General features: G+C 35.0%; 2 protein-coding genes across 3 annotated transcripts; one reads left to right on the forward strand and one right to left on the reverse strand.

Annotated features, from left to right (window-relative positions):
- The first annotated feature begins 601 nt into the window (after nucleotides 1-601).
- Nucleotides 602-4,061, forward strand: LOC133198652 (solute carrier family 22 member 4-like). Its single transcript, XM_061334691.1, has 8 exons — nucleotides 602-1,074; nucleotides 1,244-1,665; nucleotides 2,025-2,261; nucleotides 2,452-2,586; nucleotides 2,719-2,801; nucleotides 3,079-3,196; nucleotides 3,351-3,423; nucleotides 3,604-4,061. Exons 1-8 carry the CDS (start codon nucleotides 760-762, stop codon nucleotides 3,805-3,807), a joined length of 1,587 nt encoding a protein of 528 aa, XP_061190675.1. The 5' UTR covers nucleotides 602-759; the 3' UTR covers nucleotides 3,808-4,061.
- Nucleotides 4,062-7,481: 3,420 nt separating this feature from the next.
- On the reverse strand, nucleotides 7,482-25,561 carry LOC133198979 (probable serine carboxypeptidase CPVL). Of its 2 annotated transcripts, none has more exons than XM_061334874.1 (13): nucleotides 25,483-25,561; nucleotides 24,530-24,712; nucleotides 22,868-22,986; nucleotides 22,170-22,284; nucleotides 21,717-21,775; nucleotides 21,386-21,465; nucleotides 20,737-20,803; nucleotides 20,226-20,348; nucleotides 19,177-19,308; nucleotides 11,921-12,019; nucleotides 10,347-10,520; nucleotides 8,854-9,036; nucleotides 7,482-8,233 (listed from the first exon to the last, which is right to left on the reverse strand). In XM_061334874.1, exons 2-13 carry the CDS (start codon nucleotides 24,705-24,707, stop codon nucleotides 8,138-8,140), a joined length of 1,425 nt encoding a protein of 474 aa, XP_061190858.1. In that variant the 5' UTR covers nucleotides 24,708-24,712; nucleotides 25,483-25,561; the 3' UTR covers nucleotides 7,482-8,137. The 2 variants fall into 2 exon arrangements, with proteins under 2 accessions (XP_061190858.1, XP_061190859.1); XM_061334875.1 differs by lacking the exon at nucleotides 11,921-12,019 and adding an exon at nucleotides 12,064-12,153.
- Between the last annotated feature and the right edge of the window lie 877 nt (nucleotides 25,562-26,438).

Below are 26,438 nucleotides of genomic sequence, written 5' to 3' on the forward strand. Positions count from 1 at the left end.
TTTTTTTTATTTTTTGACGTATCTCACCCCTCCCCCCAACACACACACACACACACACACAAATGCGTACACGCAGCTAACAGACACTCGGGCATCAACATTACTAACATACTTCTCCGTAAAAATATTAAGGAAAAAGAAAGTTTTGGGGATGATGTCTAGATCTTGCCCCGAGAGCTGATTAATATTTTGTCAGCATAAGGCATTTCTGTTCGTGGCATTAAACCAAAAGTACTTTTACCCTATACACATTTATATATTTGTTATGAAAAGTTTTTAGAAAAAAAATCAAGTGGTATATGCAAACGAATAACTGAAATATAATGATGTACGTTGTATTTTCACGAAAGTTTTACTCAAATCCAGTTCAATATTTACACTTTGATAGAAAACTTTATGCTAGATAAAAATATGCCATCTGTCAATTCAGTGCCACCTAGTTACAAGACTTTCTTATTATATTTTGATTTTACGAGAACTAAGAACAAACATATATACATCTGATTCTGGAGATCTCATGCATATATCTATAGAAACTGGTTTGATAAGGTCAGAGTATAATGAAATAGGTCAAGAATCAAGCACACTTCTAGATATTTGTTGCCCTGTCAAAATCAGAAATTTGGTTATTTAAAAAAGAAAAATAAAAACCTATTCTCCCAAAAGAGTAGAACCACATCACATCTCATAATTCGTATTAGTTATAGCGTAAAATCTATCACCTACACTAGATAATCCTGGAATTATATTTGATCCAAAATGGATGCCATCAGCGAGCTACTCGAGGACATCGTCAAGGAGTGCGGCGGATTTGGAAAGTTTCAATGGATTTTGATTCTCATCCTGTTTGGGACGAAGATCACGGTCACGTGGAGCATGCTTATGATGACGTTTGGTGGTGCCACGCCAGATTGGTGGTGCAATATTTCCAAGATGACGTCATCATATAATGCAACATCAGAGACGAACTCTTCAACTTCAGAGCTGTTCAAGAAATGTGAACCCCCGGCTAATATGACAGGTTCATGTGCATCTAAAAGATTTTCGTCTGAAATGAATACTGTTGTCAGCGAGGTAAGAAAATGTGCAAGATATGCACGTTTAGTGAACAAGTGATAAGTTGCACAATATATAAATATATTTAGCCGCGCAAAGGGATGCCAATCTTTTTTTTCATTTCGTCTAAATCATTTCATAACTTATCCTCTCTTGTAAGTTTATCTTTTCAATGGTTTCATTTTAGTTTGAGCTAGTTTGTGACAGCGATTGGATTACGTCTTTCACAACCACAATACAAATGGCGGGTCTTTTAGTCAGTTCCCCAATTGCTGGACAAATGGCGGACTCCATTGGAAGAAAACCAACCTTTTTTCTCTCCATTTTCGCTTTAACTGTCTGCAACGTAGGTGCAGGGTTCTCCGTGTCCTGGGAAATGTTTACGGTTTTCAGATTTTTGATAGGGTTCGGTTGTGGAATGTATCTGACAACTTTCTACAGTTTTACAACCGAATTTGTACCCATGAGATGGCGCTCTATGATTTCCGCTATTCCTGCATGGGCGACGTTTGCCGCCTTTTATGGACTATTTTCCTGGTGGCTGCATGACTGGGCGTACCTTCACTTCGCCACAGCTATCGTCACAGCACCATTTCTCCTTGGAATTTTGTAAGTTTGAAAAGACAAGTGACTACTATACGTGAACATTATAGCAGAATTCGAATTTTGGCGACTTATTTTCATTCATTAATGTGCTTTCTCGTGTTGATTAAAGAAAATATTACTTAGCATTGGTGAAGTGAACATGAAGACACACTGCTTAAATGAATTCATATCTATAAGCGCTTTGGAACACATTTTGTTTAATTTACAGTACTTGTTTAAATTCACATTGTTGCCTTTAAAGGCAAATATATATACACCCGTATATTTATATTTCTGAACATTATATGAGCTGAACATACACTCTATTTTTTATAGTTTGAATATTTTTTTTGGTTTATAATAGTCTTTGTGTATTTTTGTAGCATAATTCCAGAAAGTTTCCGATGGTCTATGGCTAACAATAAGTTTACAGAAGCAGAGAATGCCATTAAACGTATAGCTACCATAAACAACCGAGAACCTCCAAAGGCCTGTATAAAAAGACTTTATGACATTACTGAAGAAGAAAAAGGTCAAAAGAAACACAAGAACCACACAGTGATTGACATCTTTAAAAACAGGAGGCTTCTGAAGAACTCTTTTCTATTATGGACAAGTTGGTAAGTTGATTCCCTTACGATATACAAGTATGTCAAAGCCATATATTTAGATCTACTAAATATTATCACTTTATTTCTTTTGAAAACCACGGTCGTATATCAGTACGCTGGAGCTATATTAAAAAGAAAAGAATTTTTATCCAGAAGCTTTTTTTTGACACAAGAATTTCTCTTTTTTTTTTTTTATCAGGGTGGCCTGTGGATATGCTTACTACGCCATTTCTTTCGGAGTGGAGCAGCTCTCGGGAAGTCTCTACCTCAACATGTTTCTTCTCAGTGCCGTGGAGATTCCCGCCACTTTAATCACGTGGTTCTTAAACAATTGGTAAACTGGTCCTGTGCCATTGATTATAGATATTCAGCATTGACGTGATTTACTCTATATTTACACAAAGAAGGAATACAATAATAACGGCCGGGTTTTGTCTCTTGTATTCTTTGATTTTTTCTATTGCAGTATTGGAAGACGGTGGACTTGCTTCCTGTTTTTCATAATTGCAGCAGTAGGCGGGGCTACCGTCGGGACAGTGCAAATTATAGGTCAGCTATCGTATAAATGCGCCCACATTCCTTTTGGAGTACGATCAAAAGTTTACATGTTTAAGTGATAACATATACCTTAATTTTTTATGCTAATTCATCTCTCTTTCTTTCTCTGTCTGTATTTAGATTTATATGCTGTTAAATGGTGACAGAACAAAAAAAAAAAAAGCCTACTTGAAATTCTTACAAATATCAAAAATGTCATTTTTTTTTTTTTTCATTTATAAATCTAAACGTTTAGACGTGCGGTTATAACTTTTCATTTTTCCTGTAGATCCACCGCAGTCCGGAGAGATTATTAATATCGCCGCCCTCATTTCTAAAATGGGCGTGTCCGCCGGATGGGCGGCACTTATTATCTTCACCACGGAGAGTTACCCCACAGTAGTTAGGTATACCCTTGAAAGAAACATAAGGAAATATAAAAATTGATATAGGTAAAAAAAAGCATTTAAAGTGAAAAATAGACAAACTTCTAGGCCTACAGTGGGAAGTTTAAAAACCATTTCCCCATTCAGAATGAGATTTTTATTTCATACATTTTAGAAATATTGGGTATGGTATGGCAAATTCATCCGCCAGGATTGGTGCAATGGTCGCCCCTCAAATAGTCCACATTGTGAGTAATCCAAACAAATTCAGTCTTAATTTGGAGGATTTTTAATATACATCAATCGTAAAATTATGAATATGAAATATCATTAATGGCAAGAAAATCAAAGCAATGCCTACAAGAATTCGATCAATTATGTTTTGCATAAATTTTTTCTTTTTTTAAATATGTGTATTTTTTTCTCAGAGTAAAACTATTCCTGGTGTGATGTACTATATATGTGGCGGATGCATGCTGATTTCAGCGGTGTTCTGTGTCTTACTTCCGGAGACGAAAGGAAAAGCATTAGAGAACTTAATTCCCGAAAAGACCAAAAAGATGGAACATAAAAATCAAAAGGAAAACGTAACAATCCTAGCATACGAATTAAAAGAGAAAGAGAAATATTAAAATAATCGTCATTTCATTTCTTATTTGAAATGCCTCCATCTGTACAAATAGAAATTATTTATAGAATTGTAAAAAAAAAATGCTTTGTTTAATGTTCATGTTTATGTGTTGAAAAAGGTTATACTGACTGAATGATAAGTTGATGCCTATATTCTTTTTCATATTTTTTTTCTTGTTTTTTTTTTAACAAAGGACACTCAGAGACTGTCCTATAATGCATTACAGAAAATTAATATAAAGTGAGTTTTAACTGATGCGTGCGGTTTTTTTTTTTTTTTTTTTTTTTTTTTTTTTCAAATGTAAAAATGTACATTAGATGAATCAATGTACTTGCCATGATCATAAAGATATGTTTATATTAAGACCTAAGGGAACGTAGTTCAATTTATAAAAAGGTTAAGGTATCATGCATGTTGTGGGGGAAAGTTGAACTTAGTTTGTCAATTTCCTACTTTATTGGTAGATATAACCATTAATATGTAACAAATTTACCTTAAATAATTTCAACAAGAGGCCCATGGGCCACAACGCTCACTTGAGTAACTTTGATCTTACTGTTTTTCACGTGATTTCCAACTTGTAGTACTTATTGTGGCCCCGCCCTACCCCCAGGGGTCATGATTTGAACAATTAGAATCTACACTACCTCCGGATGCTTCCACTTATGTTTCAGCTTTTCTGGCAGAGTGGTTCTTGAGAAGATTTTTAAAGATTTTTCCTATGAATTTCAATGTGAAAATTGCATTCCCTTTTGTGGCCCCGCCCTACTTACAAGGGTCATGATTGGAACAATTTAAAATCTTCAACACCCCAGAATGTTCCACATAAGTTTCAGCTTTTCTAGTCCAGTGGTTCTTGAGAGGAAGATTTTTACTACATATTTTAATGTAAAACTTGGATTCCCTAGTGTGACCCCGCCCTACTCCTGGGGGTCATGATTTGAACAATTTAGAATCTACACTACCCCAGATTCCTTCCACATAAGTTTCAGCTTTTCCGGCCCAGTGGTTCTTGAGAAGATTTTTAAAGATTTTTCTACATATTTCAATGTAAAGCCTGGATTCCCTATTGTGGTCCCGCCCTATCCCCGGGGGTCATGATTTAAACAATTAGAATTTACACTACCTCAGAATGCTTCCACATAAGTTTCAGCTTTTCTGGCCCAGTGGTTCTTGAGAAGAAGATTTTTAAAATTTTTTACTACATATTTCAATGTAAAACTTGGATTCCCTATTGTGGCCCCGCTCTACCCTCGGGGGGTCATGATTTGAACAATTTAAAATTTACACTACCCTAGAATATTTCAACATAATTTTCAGCTTTTCTGGCCCAGTGGTTCTTGAGAAGAAGATATCTTAATGACCCTACCCAATTTTTGTCTTTTCTTGATTATCCCCCCCCCCCCTTTGAAAGGGGTTTGGCCCTTTATTTTAATAATCTAAACTCCCCTTTACCCAAAAATGCTTTGCCCAGTGGTTCTTGAGAAGAAGCTGAAAATGTGAGAAGTTTACAGAAGGACGGACAGACGGACAGCTAGAGGACGGACGACGGACAACGGGTGATCAGAAAAGACACTTGAGGTAAAAATTTTACAATTTCCTATACCTTTCATGTTTCAGAGTAGTGACTTTTCCAATTCAGCGAATAACACTTGTTTTCAGAATTAATCCTTTCTTTCATAAAATGTCCCGACCTTCTGATAAAGTCTTTCATAATCTGCTGATAAATGCGACGTTTCATAACGGTCCTTCAAACTTAAGTGGTTACAATGTACCACTTCACCCCTCTTCAGATTTATTCGAACAACTGAAAAATGCATGTTGTTTGATAACATGCTAAGTGAAAAACGTTTACAACGAATTGGACTTTTATACCGATTGAATCGTTTTTCTAGATAAGAAATGGACTTTTATGAAACAAAATCTTTTCTTTTCGCGACGACATCACTGCGAATTTAAAACTGTGCATCTTTTACTGAATAATACATTCATAATGGAAGACTGTGAGGTCAAGCACGGTTCTATAAATAACTATAAACGTATTCCAGGAGCACATGTGGTACAAAAAACGGGGGCCAGCAAAAATTAAATAAAATTGCCCAAAATTAAAAAAAAAAAAGGGGAGCGTTATAAACCTCCCTCTACTGCCGTGTTGTATTGGTTCCCTTGTATTTACTTCTTCTAACTTTAAACGGTGTAATGTGTTAATTACTGGGTAATGTCTTATATTGAACATACCCGTAAGTTACATGAATTTACAGGCCCGTAGGAACCGGAAGTATGCACTAGGCATCCCCCACTAAACTATAGAACACATTTTTTCCTGTCTGCTGAATTCCTTTTTTTCTGTCTGCTGAAGTCCTTTACCCTGACAACTGCCGTCTTTTCCCGCCTGTGGATATTTTTTTTCTCTTCAGCATACATTTATGTCCTTTTTGGGGGTTAAATTTTCTTCGTCACCCTCCCCCTAATGAAATTTCTATCTACGGTTTTTTTTTATATAGGCATTGTACACAGAATTGGAATAGGATGGTGTACCTTATATCATACATACTTACAATTCGGGTTTTCATGAAAGACATTTTTATTTGAAAATCAATTTAAAAAAATAAATCTAAAAAAAATAAACATTTTTTTTTTATAGTTCAAACGACTGTTTTATTTCTTTTGAGAGCAGTGAAGATTGATCTCATGGTTAACTGTTTATCAATCGCTTGTCTAAACTTTTGAACTTTGAATTATGAAATTTACACTGACACAAATTCCACTTAGTCAAGGGTTAAACATGCTATTTCAGGTAAAAGTAAAGATAACCGACCCTTCTTTTTAAAATGTATTATTAAACAAATATAAACAAAAGCAATAAGTTCACATGACATTAAGATTCACTTATTCTCTGATAAGCGAGATAACTCATATTTGGATGATTTTTTTTTCTTTACAACATTATTTGTCAAATTTTCCTCTGCAAGGCATGCTGAAATCATTAGAATTTAAATTCATAAATTAGACTTTTGGATAAATCAATGAGCTAAAACAAATTAAATTTTAATAAAAATGAATAGAGGTGAAAACCTTTATTTAGCTAGCATATCAATACCCAGGAAATCTATATCAGTTAGCACATCAATACCCAGAAAATCCGTCTCAGCTAGAACATTAATGATACTCAAAAACTCAAACCAGCTGAGCACATCAATACCAAGAAAATCCATATCAGCTGGCACATCAATACCAAGAAAATCCATATCAATAAGCATATCACTACATATAAAATCCATATCAGCTAGCACACCAATACCCAGAAAATTCATATAAAGGATTGATTCTCTATAGAGTGTAGGAAATGGCTGGCTCCCATAAATTTTATAAATCATTACTTACAGCAAACATCAAAATATCTCAATTATCTCATGTCTAGGTTGAAAAAAATATATTAAGGTCACCATTTCTCTGTTCACTCATAAACTTAACCTTTAAACGCTAATGATCTTCTTAAAGAAATATTTAGATTGAGAAAATCCACACAATCTCAGCAAACCTTGCGGGTCAAAATGACCTGCTAACTTAAAATTTTATAAAGGAATAACTGCATGTCATTTAACCAAGTGAGAGTTCTCTCTCTTATCAGATGGTCATAGCACTTCAACCTAAGTAATATATAGCAAACTCGAATGCAAATCGATTTTTTTTATTAAGAAGTTTTAAATTCGATGTTGAGAGTAGAAACAGATGGAATGATGCATTTCAATGGTTTTGATACGTTTTACGATATCGTAAGCTTGAAGGAACGATTAGTTATCCTTATAGGGGATGGCCTGATGATGATATTTAACCTTAAAACAAGAGATGATTGTGAAACACTTATGCCCCCCCCCCCCCTTTTTCCAGGTCCAAGGGGCATAACTCTGTCAAAAATTGCTCGATCATACTCAAACAAAACTTTTTGATTAATCTGTATACCAAATTTCATTTCAGTATGTGCAACCTCTGCTAAGAAAATGAACGGAAACTACTGATGGACCGACAGATCGACCAAGAGACAGCAGCAAAAGCAATATGCCCTTCCTTCTTCGAAGGGGGGCATAAAAAGAATTTCTCATGAATTGTAACAATAACAATAGAGACATGACTGTAAAATAACAGAGAAAAGTTCTCATCAACAATTCAGAGAGAGAGAGAGAGAGAGAGAGAGAGAGACTGGATCAAAACTAAATATGTAGTGGAAATGTTGCAAGTATTATTAATATAGTTTTTTTTAATTTTAAGTAGTAAAAGTAAGAAAAAATAGATAGATACAAAAATGTATAATATTATGGATATATATTTGTTTAGAAAGTCTTATTTTCTATAAATCTTTGTATCATGTCGTAGCCCCTCTCTGGTTGGTCGTACGGTAGGATATGTCCGGCATTTCGTACAATCACCTGTAAAATATGGATATTAAACAAGGACTCACTTTAAATACACCTATACACTTCAGTCAAACTTCTTTATCTCAAAATCAATGGGGTTCAAAGGAGAAACTGAGGGATGTCCAAAGGTTTTGAGATACGGGATTATAATACAGAACTTCCAAGTCATTTCCTCATATCCATAAATTTTGAGATATTATCAATACTTGATCATTGAGATACTGAAATTCAACTGTAATATATACATGTATACAATCGTGATAAAATTAAAGTCTACTAAAAGTCAAGTCTACACCAGGATGAGAGAACCATATGTAATAATTTCAAACATTTCTAATCATCAAAAATTTGTATAATTCTGTTTTATTAAGAATTTTTTTCGACAGAAAGTCTTTCGACATGCAGAGACACATGTAGGTGACTCACTGATTTACAACTAAACCTTGACATCTGGCTTTTTGTATTTTTGTTTAATTTTAGCGTTCAATTGCTCTCACAGATAACCAAGCTCAAGATTTTTCTCAGACTACAAGGTTGTATTTCACTTCTTTACCTACACATTTACACCCATCACATTTGGTTATATTTAAACTTGAACTTTTTACTTAAACTTATTAATAAATAAGGTTTACCTGATAGAAATTCTTGACCTGTCTGACGTAGCCTGCCACCTCCTTGTCGTTGGGGTTTATCCTCCAGATTAACCTGTCAGTGGTCCGGTACATGTCCTTCCCTGACCAATCAATGGACAGAAGGAAATACTCGGTCATCGGAACAGGAATAATGATATCCAACTGACCATTGTAAAACATAACCTGATAAAGTAAAACTATAAATTATGCTTGGAATGCAGTAATGCTTTATTCCTTCAGACTTGTAGTATCAGGGAGGGGGGGGGGGATTTCATAGTAACCAACCCCCTCTCATTTGCAGTACAGACCATCTCTACCCCAGTAACCCCCCATAAGGCTTTTTTGTTTAAGTTCCTAACGATTTTTTCTATATGTTTACAGTGTAGCCCTAAAAAATATGTTTCTTTACTATAAAAAGCTCATAAAAAGAGGCCCATGTGCCCCATCACTCACCTGAAAATTAGAAATCAGTTCAGTATTGAAAGTTAGAATATATGTGGTCTCACCCTACCCCTGGAGGACCGGGTAAGGGGGTCACGATTTGAACAAACTTGAATCTACATTAACTGAAGATGCTTCCATATTTATATGGCTAATCATGACATTAAAATATTTTTACAGATTTCTCCTATGTATCCCTTAGTAAAATTTTGATCTACAAGTGAGGCCCAACCTTACCTCAGGGGTCATGATATGGACAAGAATGAATCGACACTACCTGAGGATGTAGCCTCACCTTAGACCGGGTCATGATTTGAACAAACTTCAATCTACACTATGTAATGAAACTTTCACATAAGTTTCATCTTTACTTGCCCAGTGGGTATTGAGAAGCATTAAATTTTAACTAAATCCTTATTATCTCACCTTGAAAGAGGGCATAGCACTTCTTTGAACAAACATAAATCCCCTACACACAGGGATGCTTTGTAGTAAGTTTGGTTTAAATTGGCCAAGAGTTTTAAAGAAACATGCAAAATTATTTAGATCAGCACATAAAATAAGGATCAATCGGGTAACCATATACACACATTTTTTTTCCCTCAATGATTTCGTTTAAAGTCAAAATTTCACAAATTCTATGATGGATGCCATGACCTTGTTTGCAAATACAATCTGTCATTAAGTTGACTGACATTTTTCGTTCAAATTGTTAGGCCATTATTTTCAGTGAACTAATGAACACACTAAATTGTCTTCTGATTTTCCCATTACCCAACCATGACAAGGAGTTCATGGTAGGGGACCGGTTTACAGGGGATGCTTAATTCTCAATGGCAAGTGTTCCCACATGAGTTTTCAGAAGTCCTTGTTGTTTCTGCTCATAACTTGTATTAAAACTGCTCATAAATTGTAATGATTGAAATTAATTAGGCTGTTTCTGAGTAAAAGCTGAAAATTTTGAATGTTGATACATGTAGACAGGTTGAAAACAAATGATAGGTCACCTGAATAACACAGGTGACCGAAAAAAATTCACAATGAAGCTTAACCTTATAATTCTCCATAATGGTGACGATCCACGGTTTGACAGTATCCATGACATCATTAATGAGATGCATCTCTACCTGGGTACCACTGTTATACGTCAGATTACCAACATGGATGGCTGCACGGACTTCAGGTTTGGCGACGTAATTTCCATAATAATTAAACTCTTCTGGCTCCTACAAGAAGAAAACTGAATAATATTGCTACTAGGATTAAAATGAAGCAGTGAGTGAACATGGAGATGCTACACTTCCATTGCCCCCCTCTCATTTCTCTCTTTTTTTTTTTACTCTGACCCCCCCCCCTTCCCCAACACACACATACACCATACAAATCCAAAGCTGATTAATGAAAGTGATACATCCAGTAGGGACAGGGCCTCCTTCCCCTAAAAATTCATTGTCAAAGAGGCTCGATCCCTGAAGATGAACTATACTATATGAACTTTAACCTGACTTTCAACTTAATATGAATCTGTAGGTACTGTTTTCATTTATGATAATTACTTGCATTTTAATTGAACTCTATGTTATCTTTCATATATAAAGTTTGAATTTTCAATAGATCTTGACCTTTCTGTCATGACCTTCAAAAACGATAAGATCTTCCTCACATTATTTACTAATATGCATATGAAATACAGACAAAAAAGAATAATACGTTCAAGAGTTGAAATGAAGCAAATGAAGCATCTGGCTTCAAGGTGTAATTGGAACACACAATATCCTGCAACTTATTTTGTAAGCAGTTTATTGAAAAGAAGAAAATTAGACAAGCATAAGCATTCAGATCTTCTTCAAAGTGATGATTCAGAAGATCATTACTTTTCAATATGCATAACTGTTTCAGAAGAAGAAATGAAAATTCAACCAAAAACAGATTAATTTTTTTTTTTAATTTACTGAAAAAAGCTGGCAAATCAAACACAAAACAAATTCTGAGAAGTGCTTGCGTTACAACAGAGTGCTATCAACATCACTACATAAAGTTTCCTTTAAAAGTTTTACCTTATGACCTTTAAAAAGAAAAAGATTAATTGTAAAAAATTTACTTCCTATAATTCAGATTTATTGACCCCCCCCCCCCCCCCCCCCCCCCCCCCCCCCGATATAAGAGATAAATCTGATTCAGATGACTATTAATTTTTTACATAATAGTCAAGGTAATTGGCCATTTCTGTCCAATTTTGGCTGGCAGGATATGCTGAATTTGCATGCATTTCAATTAAAAATTATATTTCTTTGGAAAAATCAATACAGTTAAAGCAAAATTTTATATAATTGAACAGGACTATGAGCCTTAAAAAGATTTGCAAAAGGCCAACTTTAAAAAAAAATGTTTGTTTGCCCTCTCCTGACTAAGGATGAAAAAATTGGGTCGGTAGGTGGGTTAGAAATTTTGTTTTCCTAGAAAATTTCAATTTCAATGCAGAATTTTCAAAATCTATTTTCTGCAATGCATAAAAAAAATAATTGCTTCCTGGAGGTTAAAAAAGTTTTGAGTTGGGCCATTTTTAGCAAGTCAGTCAGGGGAGGGTAACAAACATTTTTTTAAAGATGGCCTATTTTGTAATTACCTCTGTCAGTAAGAAGTTGTAGTAGTTATGTATGTTAGAAACATTGTAAAAGTATGGCGCATTTGGAGTTAGGTCGCCGTTCAAAAGCATGTCAAATATCTATAAATAGAAAAGAAAGCAAAATTCAAGCAGATTTACCTTACCTTTGTACGTAAAAAATTGAAATTGTCGCCAATGTTTGTATTGTTGTAGAAATACGACTTTGTGCCACCCAAAATAAGTTGACTAATGATCTAAAAAGTGAAGAATGCAAATTTTCATTAAATATTTTAACAAGAGGCCCATGGGCCACAGTGCTCACCTGAGTAACTTTGGCCTTGCTGTTTTTCACCTGATTTCTCCCCCCCCCCCCCCCCCGGTAGTACTTATTGTGGCCCCGCCCTATCCCCAGGGGTCACGATTTGAAAAATTGGAATCTACACTACCCCAGGATGCTTCCAAGTAAGTTTCAGCTTATCTGGCCCAGTGGTTCTTGAGAAGAAGATTTTTAAAGATTTTTCCTATATATTTCAATGTAAAACTTGGATTCCCTATTGTGGCCCCGCCCTATCCCCGGGGGTCATGATTTGAACAATTTAGAACCTACACTACCCCAGGATGCTTCCACATAAGTTTCAGCTTTTCAGGTCCAGTGGTTCTTGAGAAGAAGATTTTTAAAGATTTTTCCTATATATTTCAATGTTAAACTTGGATTCCCTATTGTGGCCCCGCCCTACTCTGGGGGTCATGATTTGAACAATTTAGAATCTACACTACCCCAGCATGCTTCCACATAAGTTTCAGCTTTTCAGGCCCAGTGGTTCTTGAGAAGAAGATTTTTAAAGATTTTTCCTACATATTTCAATGTAAAACTTGGATTCCCTATTGTGGCCCCGCCCTACCCCCGGGGGTCATGATTTGAACAATTTAGAATCTACACTACCCCAGCATGCTTCCACATAAGTTTCAGCTTTTCTGGCCCAGTGGTTCTTGAGAAGAAGATTTTTTAATGACCCCGCCCAATTTTTGTATTTTCTTGATTATCTCCCCTTTGAAGGGGACTTGGCCCTTCATTTAAAAATTTAAACTCCCCTTCACCCAAGGTTGCTTTGTACCAAGTTTGGTTAAAATTGGCCCAGTGGTTCTTGAGAAGAAGTCCAAAATATGAAAAGTTTACAGACGGACGGACGACGGACAACGGGTGATCAGAAAAGCTCACTTGAGCTTTCAGCTCAGGTGAGCTAAAAAGCTGTATTAGTTACACTGACTTTCAATTGAGCTTTAAGTAAAAATAAGATGCCTTTGTGAAACAATGATGCCCTTGTATAGCAGCTTTTGGCCAAGGTTAAATTTTGCCCTAGTATAAACTGCTCAGAAATTATGGCCAAGTTAAACGATTACCGTAATTAGGTCAAACTCTAAGGTCATGAGGTAAAAAAAAATGTTGGTACCCTAAGAAAGGTTTTGTCACAAGGAATACATATTATTAATGTGAAATATGAAAGCCCTATACAGACCTGGGGTAGTGGTAATTATCACCTTTGGTTGTTTTAAATTTATAGCTTCATTGATTATGCCTGACCAGCTAATTACAAGTGCTAATTAATCCATTAAATTATTAAAACATACTGGTTTTACAATTACAGTATTATCTGTTAATTAAATATCACTTTACATAAAACATATAGTATGAAATGTTTATCATTTATTAGTCCCCTAACAATGAAACTGGAGGGACAATAAGTTTCTTCTGCGTCTGTCCGTCCATATAGCTGTCCCTCTGTCTGTCTGTCAGTTCGTTCCACTTGATTTTCAGCACTTTTTCCTAAATGCTTGCAGATATTAAGCTGATTTTTGGTATGTGAGTGTACTTTGATGAGTTACAGTTCAAGTTTGCATTTCGTTCTGCTTCATTGATTTTTGACGGAATTACGACCTTTTCAATTTTTAACCGTTTTCCACATTTTTTTCTAAACCCTAGCAGATATCGAGCTGATTTTTGGTATGTGACTTTATCTTGATTAGTTATAGATTAAGTTTGCATTTCATTCGCAAAAAGTATTGTAAACCACGGAGACATCTGGTTATATGTTTGGATAGGAACGTGCGACCTCACAAGCAAAAACAAAAAGTACATCAGTCTTAGAAACAACAGTGAAGACAAAATACAAAAAATCTCCAAAAATACAGAGAAATATCAGAAATTATCAAACAATACCCAAGCTCAAAACTAACCATCTTAAACACACCCATTTATTCAATCAAAAAATGGAACAAAGGGAAAGGACACAAGGACCCAGACACATTTGACGATCAAGATGTAGCCCTAGCAAATCAGATATACAACCTAAACAAAGAAGTCAGAGAAATTAACAAAACACTAGGATCATACTCTCCAGAATTCACATCTGACCTGCAAACCAACAAAAAGGTCAAAGTAGGAGATGGTCGTAAATTGAAAACAATAAAGCGCCACAACTTCAACCTCTACGTGGACGGAATTCACCCAGGCCCATTGCTATCCACAGTCTGGTTGAAAAAGATATCAGAACAAATTAAGAGAGATTGCTGGGAAACACCGAGTGGTAAGTAACGAGACAGTGTAAACAGATCCATCAGTACGGGTTTTTCCGCGCTATACTGGTTCTTCATGTTTGCACTGACTCTACTCCTACTACTCCATTTTACCATAAGCAACACTGAACACCATGTCAAATCATGGAATTACCAATAAACCACATACCAACTTATGAACACTAAAATGAATATGATGGGAAGAAGACCAATATACATCCCGCTCAGAAACAATAAAGCGACAAACCTGACACTTTTGATAATCATACTATCCGGGGACATCGAATTAAACCCTGGACCAAACAACTAAAGCATTTTCCCATGTGGCCTATGTAAATTACCTGTGACCTGGAAATGCCAAGTGGTATGTTGTGATGCATGTGACATCTGACATCATAAATCGTGTATAGAATTATGTACCCATGATTATGAGCTTCTCGAGCGCTCAAACGTACAATGGCTATGTTGCAAATGTGAAAGCATTAATGTCAACACTTTCACTTTTAGAAGTTATGAAATAGAACAATCAAACATATACTAAGGACTCACGGTACTAGATTTAACCCATCGACTCTGTAAAATCAGTTTTTAGCCCATTACGAGCAAGCAGTCCAATGAACAAATAAAATGGCCTGGGAAAGAATAACAACAGTCATACCAACCATAATTCTACAAAATCCAGAATGGACAGCAATCCCTACGATGTTCCACCTAAAAAAATCTACGAATTACGACTATCAACTGCCGAAGCATAAAAGATAAAAAAGAAAAATTCGAAACAGCTATACATTATTTAAAACCAGATATAGTATGTGGGACAGAATCCTGGCTTAAAGGGGTAAAACCAGGACAAAATCCATCAAAGAACGCAATTAAATCCAGCAAAATATTCCCACCAGAATACAATGTATAAAGAAACGACAGAGGTACACTAGGAGGGGGTGTCTTCATCCTCGTAGAAAAATCTATAACATCAATCGAAAAACCAGAATTCATAACAGAAGGAGAAATGCAGTGGGTAAAAATCAAAGTAAAGAACAGCAAGGACCTACTCATTGGCTCATTTTATATACCACACAGAGAACAGAAACACTTGGACGAATTAAAGAAGTCATTAGAAATAATAGACGATAACAACACCACAAACAAAATAATCACAGGAGACTTCAACTGCCCAGATATAAACTGGAACTTACAAACAGCAAAGGGACCAGACAGAGAAATACAACAAGAACTCGCCGACATCATGAGCGCGAACAATCTCACACAAATACATGAACATCCAACTAGAGAAGATCACCTTCTGGACCTGGTTTTTGTCTCAAATCCAACTTTAGTAAAATCATCTATAAATGTACCAGGCATATCGGATCATGACATCATAATTACAGATATGGACACAAAGGTACACTACAATTGTACACCAACTAGAAAATGCTATATATACAGTAAGGCAAACCGGAGTAATATAAACAAAGATCTAGAGGAACTCCAAACAACAATAGACGATAACAACAAAAGAAATGACTCAGTACAACAGCTATGGTCAACATTCAAAATATAAGTCTTCAAGACAATGGACATAAACATACCAAACAAAGAAATAAGATCAAGGAATAACATCCCATGGATAAAACACAAACACAAGAAAATGCTTAGACGGAAACAAAGGCTTTACAACCAGGCCAGAAAAACCAAAAAATGGTCCAACTACAAAGCATACCAGAAAGAATGCAAAAGATCACTAAGAAGAGCGGAGTGGGAATATGTCAATTCTAACATATTTGAAGGACTCCAGAACAGTAACAACAAACCATTCTGGAAGTATGTTAAATCAAAGAGGCAAGATTCAAATGGAATAGCACCACTCAAAAAAGGAACAACTTTGGTAAACGACAGCAAAGGGAAGGCAGAAATACTACTCAATCAATTCAAATCTATCTTCACAAAATCATCAAAAGGAGATATGCCAGACACAAGAATCAAGTCCAGACACACTATAACATCAATTAAAATTGACCTGAATGGCCTAGAGAAGTTGTTAAAGCAGGTAAATCCATCCAAAGCATCTTTTCCTGATAACATACCAAACCACATACTACAAGAATGTGCAACCAATTTGGCACCAATCTTGAAAATCATCCTGCAAAAATCGATCAACACTGGGGAGTTACCAAAAGACTGGAGGGATGCAAATATATCTAGTATCTTTAAAAAGGGAGATAAACACCTTCCCGGAAACTACAGGACAGTCTCTCTTACCTCAGTCACATGTAAGATCCTAGAACACATCATTTGCAGGCATATCATGAAACACCTGGAAACAAACAACATACTCACTAACTTAAATCATGGCTTTAGATCAGGATACTCATGTGAGACACAACTCCTAACAATGCTTAATGACTTCCTCACAGAACACGACAAGTCACATCAAGTTGACGTTGCCATCCTAGATTTTTCAAAGGCCTTTGACACCGTACCTCATGACAAATTACTCCATAAACTACATCAATATGGCATCCAAGGGGCACTTCACACTTGGCTTAACAACTTCCTAACAACAAGGAAAATGAAAACAATAGTAGAAGGAATAGAGTCTGAAGAAACATCAGTAGACTCGGGAGTGCCGCAGGGTACAGTCCTCAGCATGATAATGTTCTTATGCCACATTAACGACCTACCAGATGCCGTAAACTCATCAGTAAGCTTATTTGCCGATGATTGCCTTTAAAATAGAACCATCAACAGCAGCAAGGACCAAAAATTACTACAAAATGATTTGAACAATCTAGAAGACTTGGCAAATAAGTGGGGCATGAGATTCAATGCTAAAAAGTGCTACATTATGTCAATAAACCAGAAAACAACAAAATTATACCAACTTAACAACCACATCCTCCAAGAAGTACAAAACAACCCGTACCTTGGACTTGAAATTTCCAATGATCTCAAATGGAGTCTGCACATAAATAACATCAGTAAGAAAGCAAACACCACCTTAGGCTTCTTAAGAAGGAATCTCTGAAATGTCCCAGAGCAATGCAGAAAAACCGCATATATATCCCTTGTTAGATCCATCATGGAATATGGAGCTACTACATGTATCTGGAATCCATACCTCAAAGGGGATATAGATAAATTAGAAAAGATACAAAATAGAGCCATCAGATTTATTAAAAAGGACTACAGCAACAGGAACCTGGGAGCAATAACATCTATGAGAAAGAGCCTCGACATTGACACCCTGGAGGAAAGAAGAACAAGCCTGAGACTTATACTCATGTACAAAGTGGTTGAGGGGATGGTGCCGTCACTACCGCCTCACTCATTCATAACAAAAGCCAAACCCAAGCGCCAAATTAAACCAAGACATTTCAAGGACCATCATACAACAAATATAATCCAGAAACACATGTGTAACAACCGCAAATGCTTAGTCATACCAACCAGTAGAACACCACAATATCAACACTCATTTTTTTGTGGACATGTGCATTCATTGGAATCAACTACCGGACTCAGTCGTGCATGCAAAAACTGTAGAGGAATTTAAGACCGCCCTACAGCAACATCGACGCCAGTAATATCCGGCGCTCTCTCTACCGTTGTAAAAAAGCCATAACTGGATTCTACAATGTACAAATACAGATACAGATTCCGCTTCAATGATTTTGACAGAATTATGTCATTTTCAATTTTTGATGGGAATCAGATTACACTTGCCAGTAGGGGACTGGTATTGCTAATGCAATACTTTCAGAATGCTTTTAAAAAAAAAAAAAAAAAAAAACGAGGAACTAACATCAGAGACTGAACAAAACTACAACATTGAAAGTGTTCTGATCCACTTTTTTGTCAACTGTAGATTAGTAAACAACAAGAACATGATAAATGAATCCAAAATTCAAAACCACTCTGACTTATAGACCTGAGGGAAAGCACATTAACCGAGCACAAAGTGTGAAAAGTATAGATATAAAATTTGTGTTTTTCTCTTATAAAATGTAATCTGTAGTGTAATTGATTACTTTAACGAAGTAATTGTAATTTAATTAATTACTTTTCTGAATGAGAGTAATGGTAATGGTAATAGTAATGGAAAAAATTTCAAAGTAATTGTAATTAATGCATAACATTTCAAAGTAATTGACCCCAGGTCTGGCCCTATAACCACGATTTAGAAGTTATGCACAAGGTTAATTTAAGGTTCATCAACCCTGACAAAAGAGAGACGACTCTCAATGGGATAAAATTAACGGAATGTTATGATTCTTTTATAAAATTGTGAAATTGCCATTTCTGTCACATTTTGCCCTGCAAGGTATGTGGAATCTGTGTGCATTTTAATCATAAATCATTTTTTTTTTTTATTTCAAAAAATAATAAGTCTTAAACAAAATTCTATCGGAGTGAACAGAAAGATAAAAAGCCTTGAGGAGAGAGTTTAAGAAGTTTCATATTAAGGAGGGATATTTGCCCCATTAGGACACCTCCACATGATATTCCTATATTATAAAAAATTACAGTGTAATAATGCATGCTTTTCTAAGCACAAAATCTCTTAGATTTTCATTGGGTGCAACTGAACTGTCTTGTGCAGTCAAGACTTTTATGCTAACAGACAGACAAAAAAAGTCTATATTATGGTACATGTAAATAAGGGAGTGAAATAAATCTTTTTTCTAACTAGGTTGACTTACATCAAAAGCTGCTTTAAAGTTTTTCCCTCTGATGTAAACAGTAGCTTTATCTGTCATGTCTTGGAAGTAGGCTCTCTGTTTCTCGTCTAGTAAACCAATACTGTACATGAATGTAGCATATTGACCCATCATCTGTTTGAAAGGTAAATAAATATACTGTACGTGTTCTATAATGTATTGTCAAAATAAACAAGCTTAAACCAAAAAATACTGTATATGTTACAATAAACAAGCTAAAACCAAAAAATACTGTATATGTTATAGTAAACAAGCTAAAACCAAAAATACCATATAAGTTACAATAAACAAGCTTAAACCAAAAAATACCGTATTGAAAAGGGATGAAAAAATCATCCATAAAATTGACAACAGTAAAAATTTTTAAAGTTAGACCTACAATATTTGCTGAAGACTCATATATTCATGTACTGAAAACCAACTATTATTCACGTCATTCTTATTGACGATCGTCAGTTTTGAAATCAATCCGCAACAATTATTTTTCACTACTGAGGAAACTTTCTCTACAAATACAAAGCAAAATAATTGGTCCGCTGCGATTATTTATTCAAGAGTTAAACTAGGTTGCAATACTTGGGAATATTCTCGTACCTGAATAAAGGTTTACAGTATCCTTGTTATTAATGCATTTCATAAAGAAAATATAACTAAGTGCATATAAATTTTTAAAACTGCATAAAATGACATCTGAAATGGCATCACAGGCTATGTAGCCAATCAGAACATGTCATTCCTGGCTGTTTATCAAGCTTCCTTAAGAATAACTTTCTTATTTAAAAATTTTAGCTTTTCACTCTTAAAGATCAAGTCATATGTATATAAATGTAAATTAAAACTAAATTACAATGATCATCATTTTTTTTCAATTCGAAATTTTCTCATCATTGTTATATATATAGATATCTAAGCAGCTATATATTAGACTGTCTATGTTTCCACTGGCCAAATTTTTAAAGAAAGGTAATTAATAATTTTGTAAGCTGTCAATATAACCACATCTACAGTACAATTGCAGCTGATCTACTTACTGTTTCAGGGTCACAGAGACCATCACCAATTGCCATGCCTTTGAAGTTGATTTTGGTCTTTGCACTTGGATTTTCCATGTGAATTTTGTATGAAATGGCAGGGACATATTTACCAGCGTAAGACTGTAAGTAAATCATCAACACATTTATCAAGCTAGAAAAATCAATACTGGATTAAATAGTTGTGGGAAAAAATTGGATAATTAGGACAGGAAAAATTAAGCATGCTTGAAACGACTTGCATTTATACATAGGTACATAAATTAAAGTGAAACATGAATTACAGGCAAAAAGAAAAGTTCAGTTTGTGGTTGGAAAGGAGGGTGGGGGGGAGGCAACCAAAGAGAACTAAGACATTCCTTGACATGCAAAAATAAACATGTCAACAGAGGCTATTACTGAGGTGGCAAACCTTAGTAATGGGGGGGGGGCTTTTGACCTGCTTGATAAAGTGTCAATGAATGATAAGAAATGCTTTTAATTACATGTAAAAGTTCATATATAAATGTACCTCTCCTGTGGCATAAAAATCATTTTTCTGGAACTGGTGAAAAACTTGGAAGAATTGTGTCAGGCAGCTGTAAATTAAACACCATAAGCAGAAAAATCTCATAATTCATCTTCACATAATGGCCATATTTATATTCAAACCTAGCTAACTCAAACTCATTGCGACCAAGTAAAATCTTTGAGATACAGTCCAACATCAAACGCTTGGATACCTTGAATGGGTCAGACCTGTTTAGACTGAGACTGAGATTCAGAGACTAGACTACTACTTTTGTCAAATGGACTCCACTGTATATTTTGATAAAATTATGTATCTGACATGTTCCATACCAATTGTTAAACCATTGCTTTTATAATTAATTTGACAACAGAGTACTCTGCATACCTGATCAATACAAATGGTTCGTGGTGGGTGTGACGAGTTGACAGGGGACGCTTACTCCTCCTAGGCACCTGATCCCACCTCTGGTGTTTCAAGGGGTCAGTGTTTTTGCCCAATTCACGATTTATGATTTTTACATGATTTATGAGCTTGATCACTGTTTGTTATCTTCAACTTTTACATCTCTAAGACATTTTTTTAGACTAGTTCATATACATGTACATGTACCTTGTAATTTCAACTCAAGTTATTAAAAGATTCATAATACCTGTATAAATCTCTTGCAACATCCTGTTCATTAGTGGCGTATCCCTCATCTTTTCCTGTGAAACTAAAACCTGTCCCAACCTATGTAAGCAGAATATTAGCATACTGAAATAAACTTCTAGGAAATCAAGTTCCAAATGTCAATTACATTACTCCCCTCAAACCTTTTGATTTTTTATAACTTTTATGTTTGATCCACAGGCACCTGACGTTTTAACATTTTAAATTTATACTTGCTACTAAAAGACAGTCCTTTAGTTAATATATATTGTTAACAGTGAACTTGATACAGACATATGATTAGGCTATATTTCACACACAGACACACTTACAGGGTTGTCAATGTACAGCATGGAGTACTTTGTGTTCCATGTCACTTTTCTGTTGCTCACTGAAATTGAGAACAAATTTCAATACACACAAAATTATACAGTCACCTGTGTAATTCAATCTACATGTAACAACCTACATTGGTAAGAGATCCCTACATATATTTTTATGCCCCACTCTTCATAAAAAAAAAAAAAAAAAACTAGCTGAACACATCTGTGAGATCAGGTTAAGGTTACTTATAAAATGACTTTGCTTATGTAAATGTATCTGCATCTTTATTCATTAAAGACATAGTATTACCCTCAATTACTCTGGCTGAGACTTTTTCGTCACTCCTCAATTCACAATTTATCATTGGTATTACAAAGTATTACCTCAAATAAAAAAATCTGTTGATTCCAGAAAATGACATAACAAAATGAGTAACATCAATTTATCCCATGTAAACTTACACTTGATATTTTTGTCCACCATGATTGGCCCATTTTCCACAAACAGTCCAAACAGGGAGGAGCCACCGGGGCCACCTTGTAACCAGAGTACCACTGGTGCTGTCTCTGGGTTTGTCTAAAATCGACGGAAATCTCAGTCTTAATTATCTAATGTATACAGGGTTATTTTCATCCCATGTTTTTTTCGCCCTTTCAAACGGACAGTTTTGCCCAGTCACAGTTATGTTTCAAAAATTGTACTGTATTCTATGAATTCCACTTGTTTTCAATTTGCTCACCAGTGATTAGGGTGAAAAGAGTGAAAATAAAACAGGGGCAAAAATTTCCCAGTACTATACAGTTTCAAAATTCTTAACCAAGAGTGTAGGAAGATGCTAAAAACTCAAATTTCATGTGACATGAGAGCTCTCCATATAGTTCAATCAATGGGGACTTCACACCCTTGTCCCCCAACAAGGGCTTTTCACTCCACCCACAAAGGGGAAACCACTGGTCTATTTAGGATCAGTATGACATTGTTTACTTTTCAGTTAAAGGAAATAATGTTCTATAGACAAGTATGGCACAAATTCATGTACACTGCAAATAATTAAAACATTAATTATTAATTTTTATTACATTAAGATTACATTGTAAATGGTCTTGCCTATACTATTGATATTTTATTACATTTGCATTACATTTCCTTTGGTTCTTACCTGAGCAGGAAAAAACCAGAAGAACATATTGCTATTTGTGGTTTTATTAACCGTGAAAAATCCTGCAAAGCTCTCTAGATTGGTTCCTTCTAGAGGTCCCACTTTACTTAGCTTCTGAGCTGAAAATAAAAGTTAATGTTAACTGATTCCTTATTAATAGACTAAAAATTGTTACATTTATTACACTTTCCACAGTGAAATACCGTAATTTATTTATTGTACAAAAGTGATATTTTGTCACAGTGTGAAAGAATATCAAAAGTGTAACAAAATTCTTGATTTTCCTTCCCTTCATGAAGACTGTTGTAAAAATACTCTCTAGCCTGTTATAAGATAGAGTAAATAAACCATCTATACAGAGATTTAAACTGTCAAAGCTTCTCCAAATATATTGTAGAAGTCCATGTTTACAATGTTATCAATCTCACAATAGCTCAGTTATGACATCTCAACCACTCAGCTATGATGTCACAGTCTATGACACTGTGTTACTAGAAGACAGGGGCAAGGGAAAATCAAAGAAAATGTAATATTTATTAAACAGAAGATTCAATACTCAATCTCGAATACTGAATCAGATAACACATTATTTTTTGTGAGATAGTAATATTATATTTATAAGAAAGACGAAATTTTCAAGTTTCTGGTTATTGTTCAATTTATATAAATTTTAATTATACTAGTATAAGAATAAATTCCCAGGATACTGTACTGACATTATATTGCCATCCTACCCATGCCATCCTTAAAAAATTGCTTGTTTGGAATTGCCACCTGGGAGGTTTCAGACCCAGTAGGGAGGGAGGGAAATTATTTTTTTTCTTCAACATTAAAGTTAAATTAAAAATTGATGATAAAAATCTCAATAAGGAATGAACACACTATTTTCTGCCTTTTTATAAGGGTATCTCCCATCAACCACGAACCCAGTTTTGCTTAGATCCTGATCCCATCTCTGATGTTTGGAGGTCCATGTTTGCTCTGCTCCTATTTTGTATTGTATAATGGACTTTTGAGCTTGAATACTGTTCGTTATCTCCATATATTTCATCCTACACTTATTAAGTGATTGGGTGGCACATGTGGTAACAGGCCAAGAACTGATTGAATAAAATAAAATCTTCTTATTTTCGGTCAGTAAAATTTTTCCAGGAGGGGTCATTTCAGTGAGGTGGGAGGCAATTCCAAACAAACAATAATTTTATTTTGGCCCCATATCAAACCAGGGGCATAGCTACATGTAGGGGGTGTTAATGTGGAAGCAAATCAAGACAGGGGGTTTGGGGGTGAATTTTCAGCATTTCTGTCACTTAATGTCGAGTATCCAGAAAGAGAGTTTCATCAAAATAATCTGAGTTTCAACGTTTAAAATGCTTATTTCCTCATCATGAAATTATAGATAAAGAAGAAAAAGTATTGCCTGATTTATGATGGGATTTAATTTTTGTTTTATTATTATTATTATTATTTTTTTTTTTTTTGTGAAAATGATGTGGAAGCACTTGCATACTTGCGTATGCCTAGCTACGTGCCTGCAAACTGTCCCTTTTCTATGTACATGTACATAATTGTACAGAGTCCAGAAAAGTGGATGCTAAATATATCAAACTGTCCCTTCTTTATGCTTAGAGAATGTTAAATATACTACTGTCTGACTCTTACCCATATCAAACTGTCCCTTCTCCACATACGGAGTCAAGAATAGTGGACTGCCTGGGTCTATTCCATTGTGCAGCATTGGTGGGTATTTGTCAGGAAACATCCCCCTAAATCCACTCCTGGCTGTAATCAGAGGTGTCAGGCACAGAATACCAAAAAGGTTATATGTGATGATTGACATCTTCCCTAGAATAAAAAAAATACATAGATGGGGATCTTCTCACAGGGGATGCTTATAGATTGGCCAGACCCCACCATGTATCTAAATAAATAAGTACTACCTTTGAGGCATGCATGTGACCATTCAGAATATAGTATTTTATATAAATACTGCCAGGCCTAAGAAACTATTTTTTACTGTGTCATAATTTCAAATGCTAGTTTTCTTTCAACTGTTTTTCACATCTCTTTGACAATAATTTTCCCTACAGTGCCACGTCAATTTTTTTTTCTCCGTGTTCCTCTCACCTTAGCAATTTAGTTTAGTTTCTGATATTGAAGAGTTAAGTGTTAAGCCATCATGTGTTCATAATCACATGACAGGTTAGACTTAATATTGTGAATATGTAAATTTAGATTTTCTCGAAATGGAATATGACTTTTTCTTTGATTATACTGATAATCAAGAAATATGGATAAGTGAGAAAAAAAATATGTTCCTGTTTACAGACACCTCTAAGATACAAGGTTTAACCTAAATTGTATTATTTAATAGACATAAAATTAATAGAAATGAACCATATCGAATAATAAACTATTTTACAAATGACTTATGGTATTGAAACCCCCTCTCCCTAAGAAACAAGTATCAAACAAGCAAAAGCTAAAACAAAAAATACACAAAAGGGGGGGGGTATGAACATGCAACATTATGAATATAAGATGAGGAAATTCGAAACCATAACAGCTATCCTAAAAAGAAAGTTTGATTATATGCATTAATACAGGGGAATTACCTTTTTGACCTATGTATTAAGTGTTTAAAACCAGCGATCAGACACTGTTTCCTGGTCGTTCTGTTTAAATGTTTTTTTTATCATCCGCTATAATTGTCACATGACACTCACGTGTTTTGATGACTTGTTGATTCGTTCCTAGACGCATTCGATAGGGTTTTTTTTGTTTTGTTTTTTTTTTCTTTTAAATTAAAGATAGATATACAAATTGACCACATAACTTGGTATAAAGTAAGAATAGATTAGAAAAATGTATACATTCAAATATTTACATTTTCAAATATTGTTCCTAGATGAACCTTTAAAAGTTTACAAGAGCAAAGTTTAATTCCGGGGGTCAGACGTCATGTAGCGGCACGATGATACCTTAAGAAATTATTGCACTTACAATTACTTCAAAGATATATACGTAATACCACATTCATAAGGTATAGCATGAATTTCGAATGGGTCCGGAAATGTGGGGCTTTTGCTAAATTGATATATCCATCTTGTCACTTAGCAAGTAAAATGAAAATGAGGCGAAAAATATTGTCAATTTAGGTGGAATTAAATCAAAAGGTCATTTGGTCGATGATTGACATGATACAAGTTCCTTACTGAACAATTATTTGGGGTATCTGAACAATGGCGGATCAAGGAATCTTGAAAGGGGGGGGGGCGACCAGTTGGGTCGGAGTAGTGGTCCACAGCCACACAAAAAATATATATATTAAATCTTATGTATATTTTGGACACAAAAGGTGGGGCCCGGGCCCCCTGGGCATCCCTTTAAATCCGCCAGTGTATCACGTGATATTCTGATGGGTATGAACTCATTCGCTAGCGTGAACTCGATCGATCGTCACCCATCAGAATATTTCGTGATACCCTAATTGATTGTTCAATTACTGTTAAATATACTGTAGGATATCCTACATGTATCCCAGAATTATTGAATATCTTTTCTTTTTGCT

Source organism: Saccostrea echinata, unplaced genomic scaffold, assembly GCF_033153115.1.
Source record: "Saccostrea echinata isolate AGI-Se365-2 ecotype Australia unplaced genomic scaffold, CSIRO_AGI_Sech_v1 ptg000033l, whole genome shotgun sequence".
In the NCBI taxonomy this organism is placed as follows: domain Eukaryota; kingdom Metazoa; phylum Mollusca; class Bivalvia; order Ostreida; family Ostreidae; genus Saccostrea; species Saccostrea echinata.

Excerpts from the sequence above, each read along its gene's own strand:
- LOC133198652 (XM_061334691.1), top strand. The coding sequence starts at position 760 with ATGGATGCCATCAGCGAGCTACTCGAGGACATCGTCAAGGAGTGCGGC. Across the intron at positions 1,666-2,024 it reads CCATTTCTCCTTGGAATTTT|CATAATTCCAGAAAGTTTCC; the intron begins GTAAGTTTGAAA and ends GTATTTTTGTAG. Across the intron at positions 3,424-3,603 it reads CCCCTCAAATAGTCCACATT|AGTAAAACTATTCCTGGTGT; the intron begins GTGAGTAATCCA and ends TTTTTTTCTCAG.
- LOC133198979 (XM_061334874.1), bottom strand. The coding sequence starts at position 24,707 with ATGTCAATCATCACATATAACCTTTTTGGTATTCTGTGCCTGACACCT. Across the intron at positions 20,804-21,385 it reads GTTGCAAGAGATTTATACAG|CTGCCTGACACAATTCTTCC; the intron begins GTATTATGAATC and ends TTTAATTTACAG. Across the intron at positions 19,309-20,225 it reads GTCTCTGTGACCCTGAAACA|ATGATGGGTCAATATGCTAC; the intron begins GTAAGTAGATCA and ends CCTTTCAAACAG.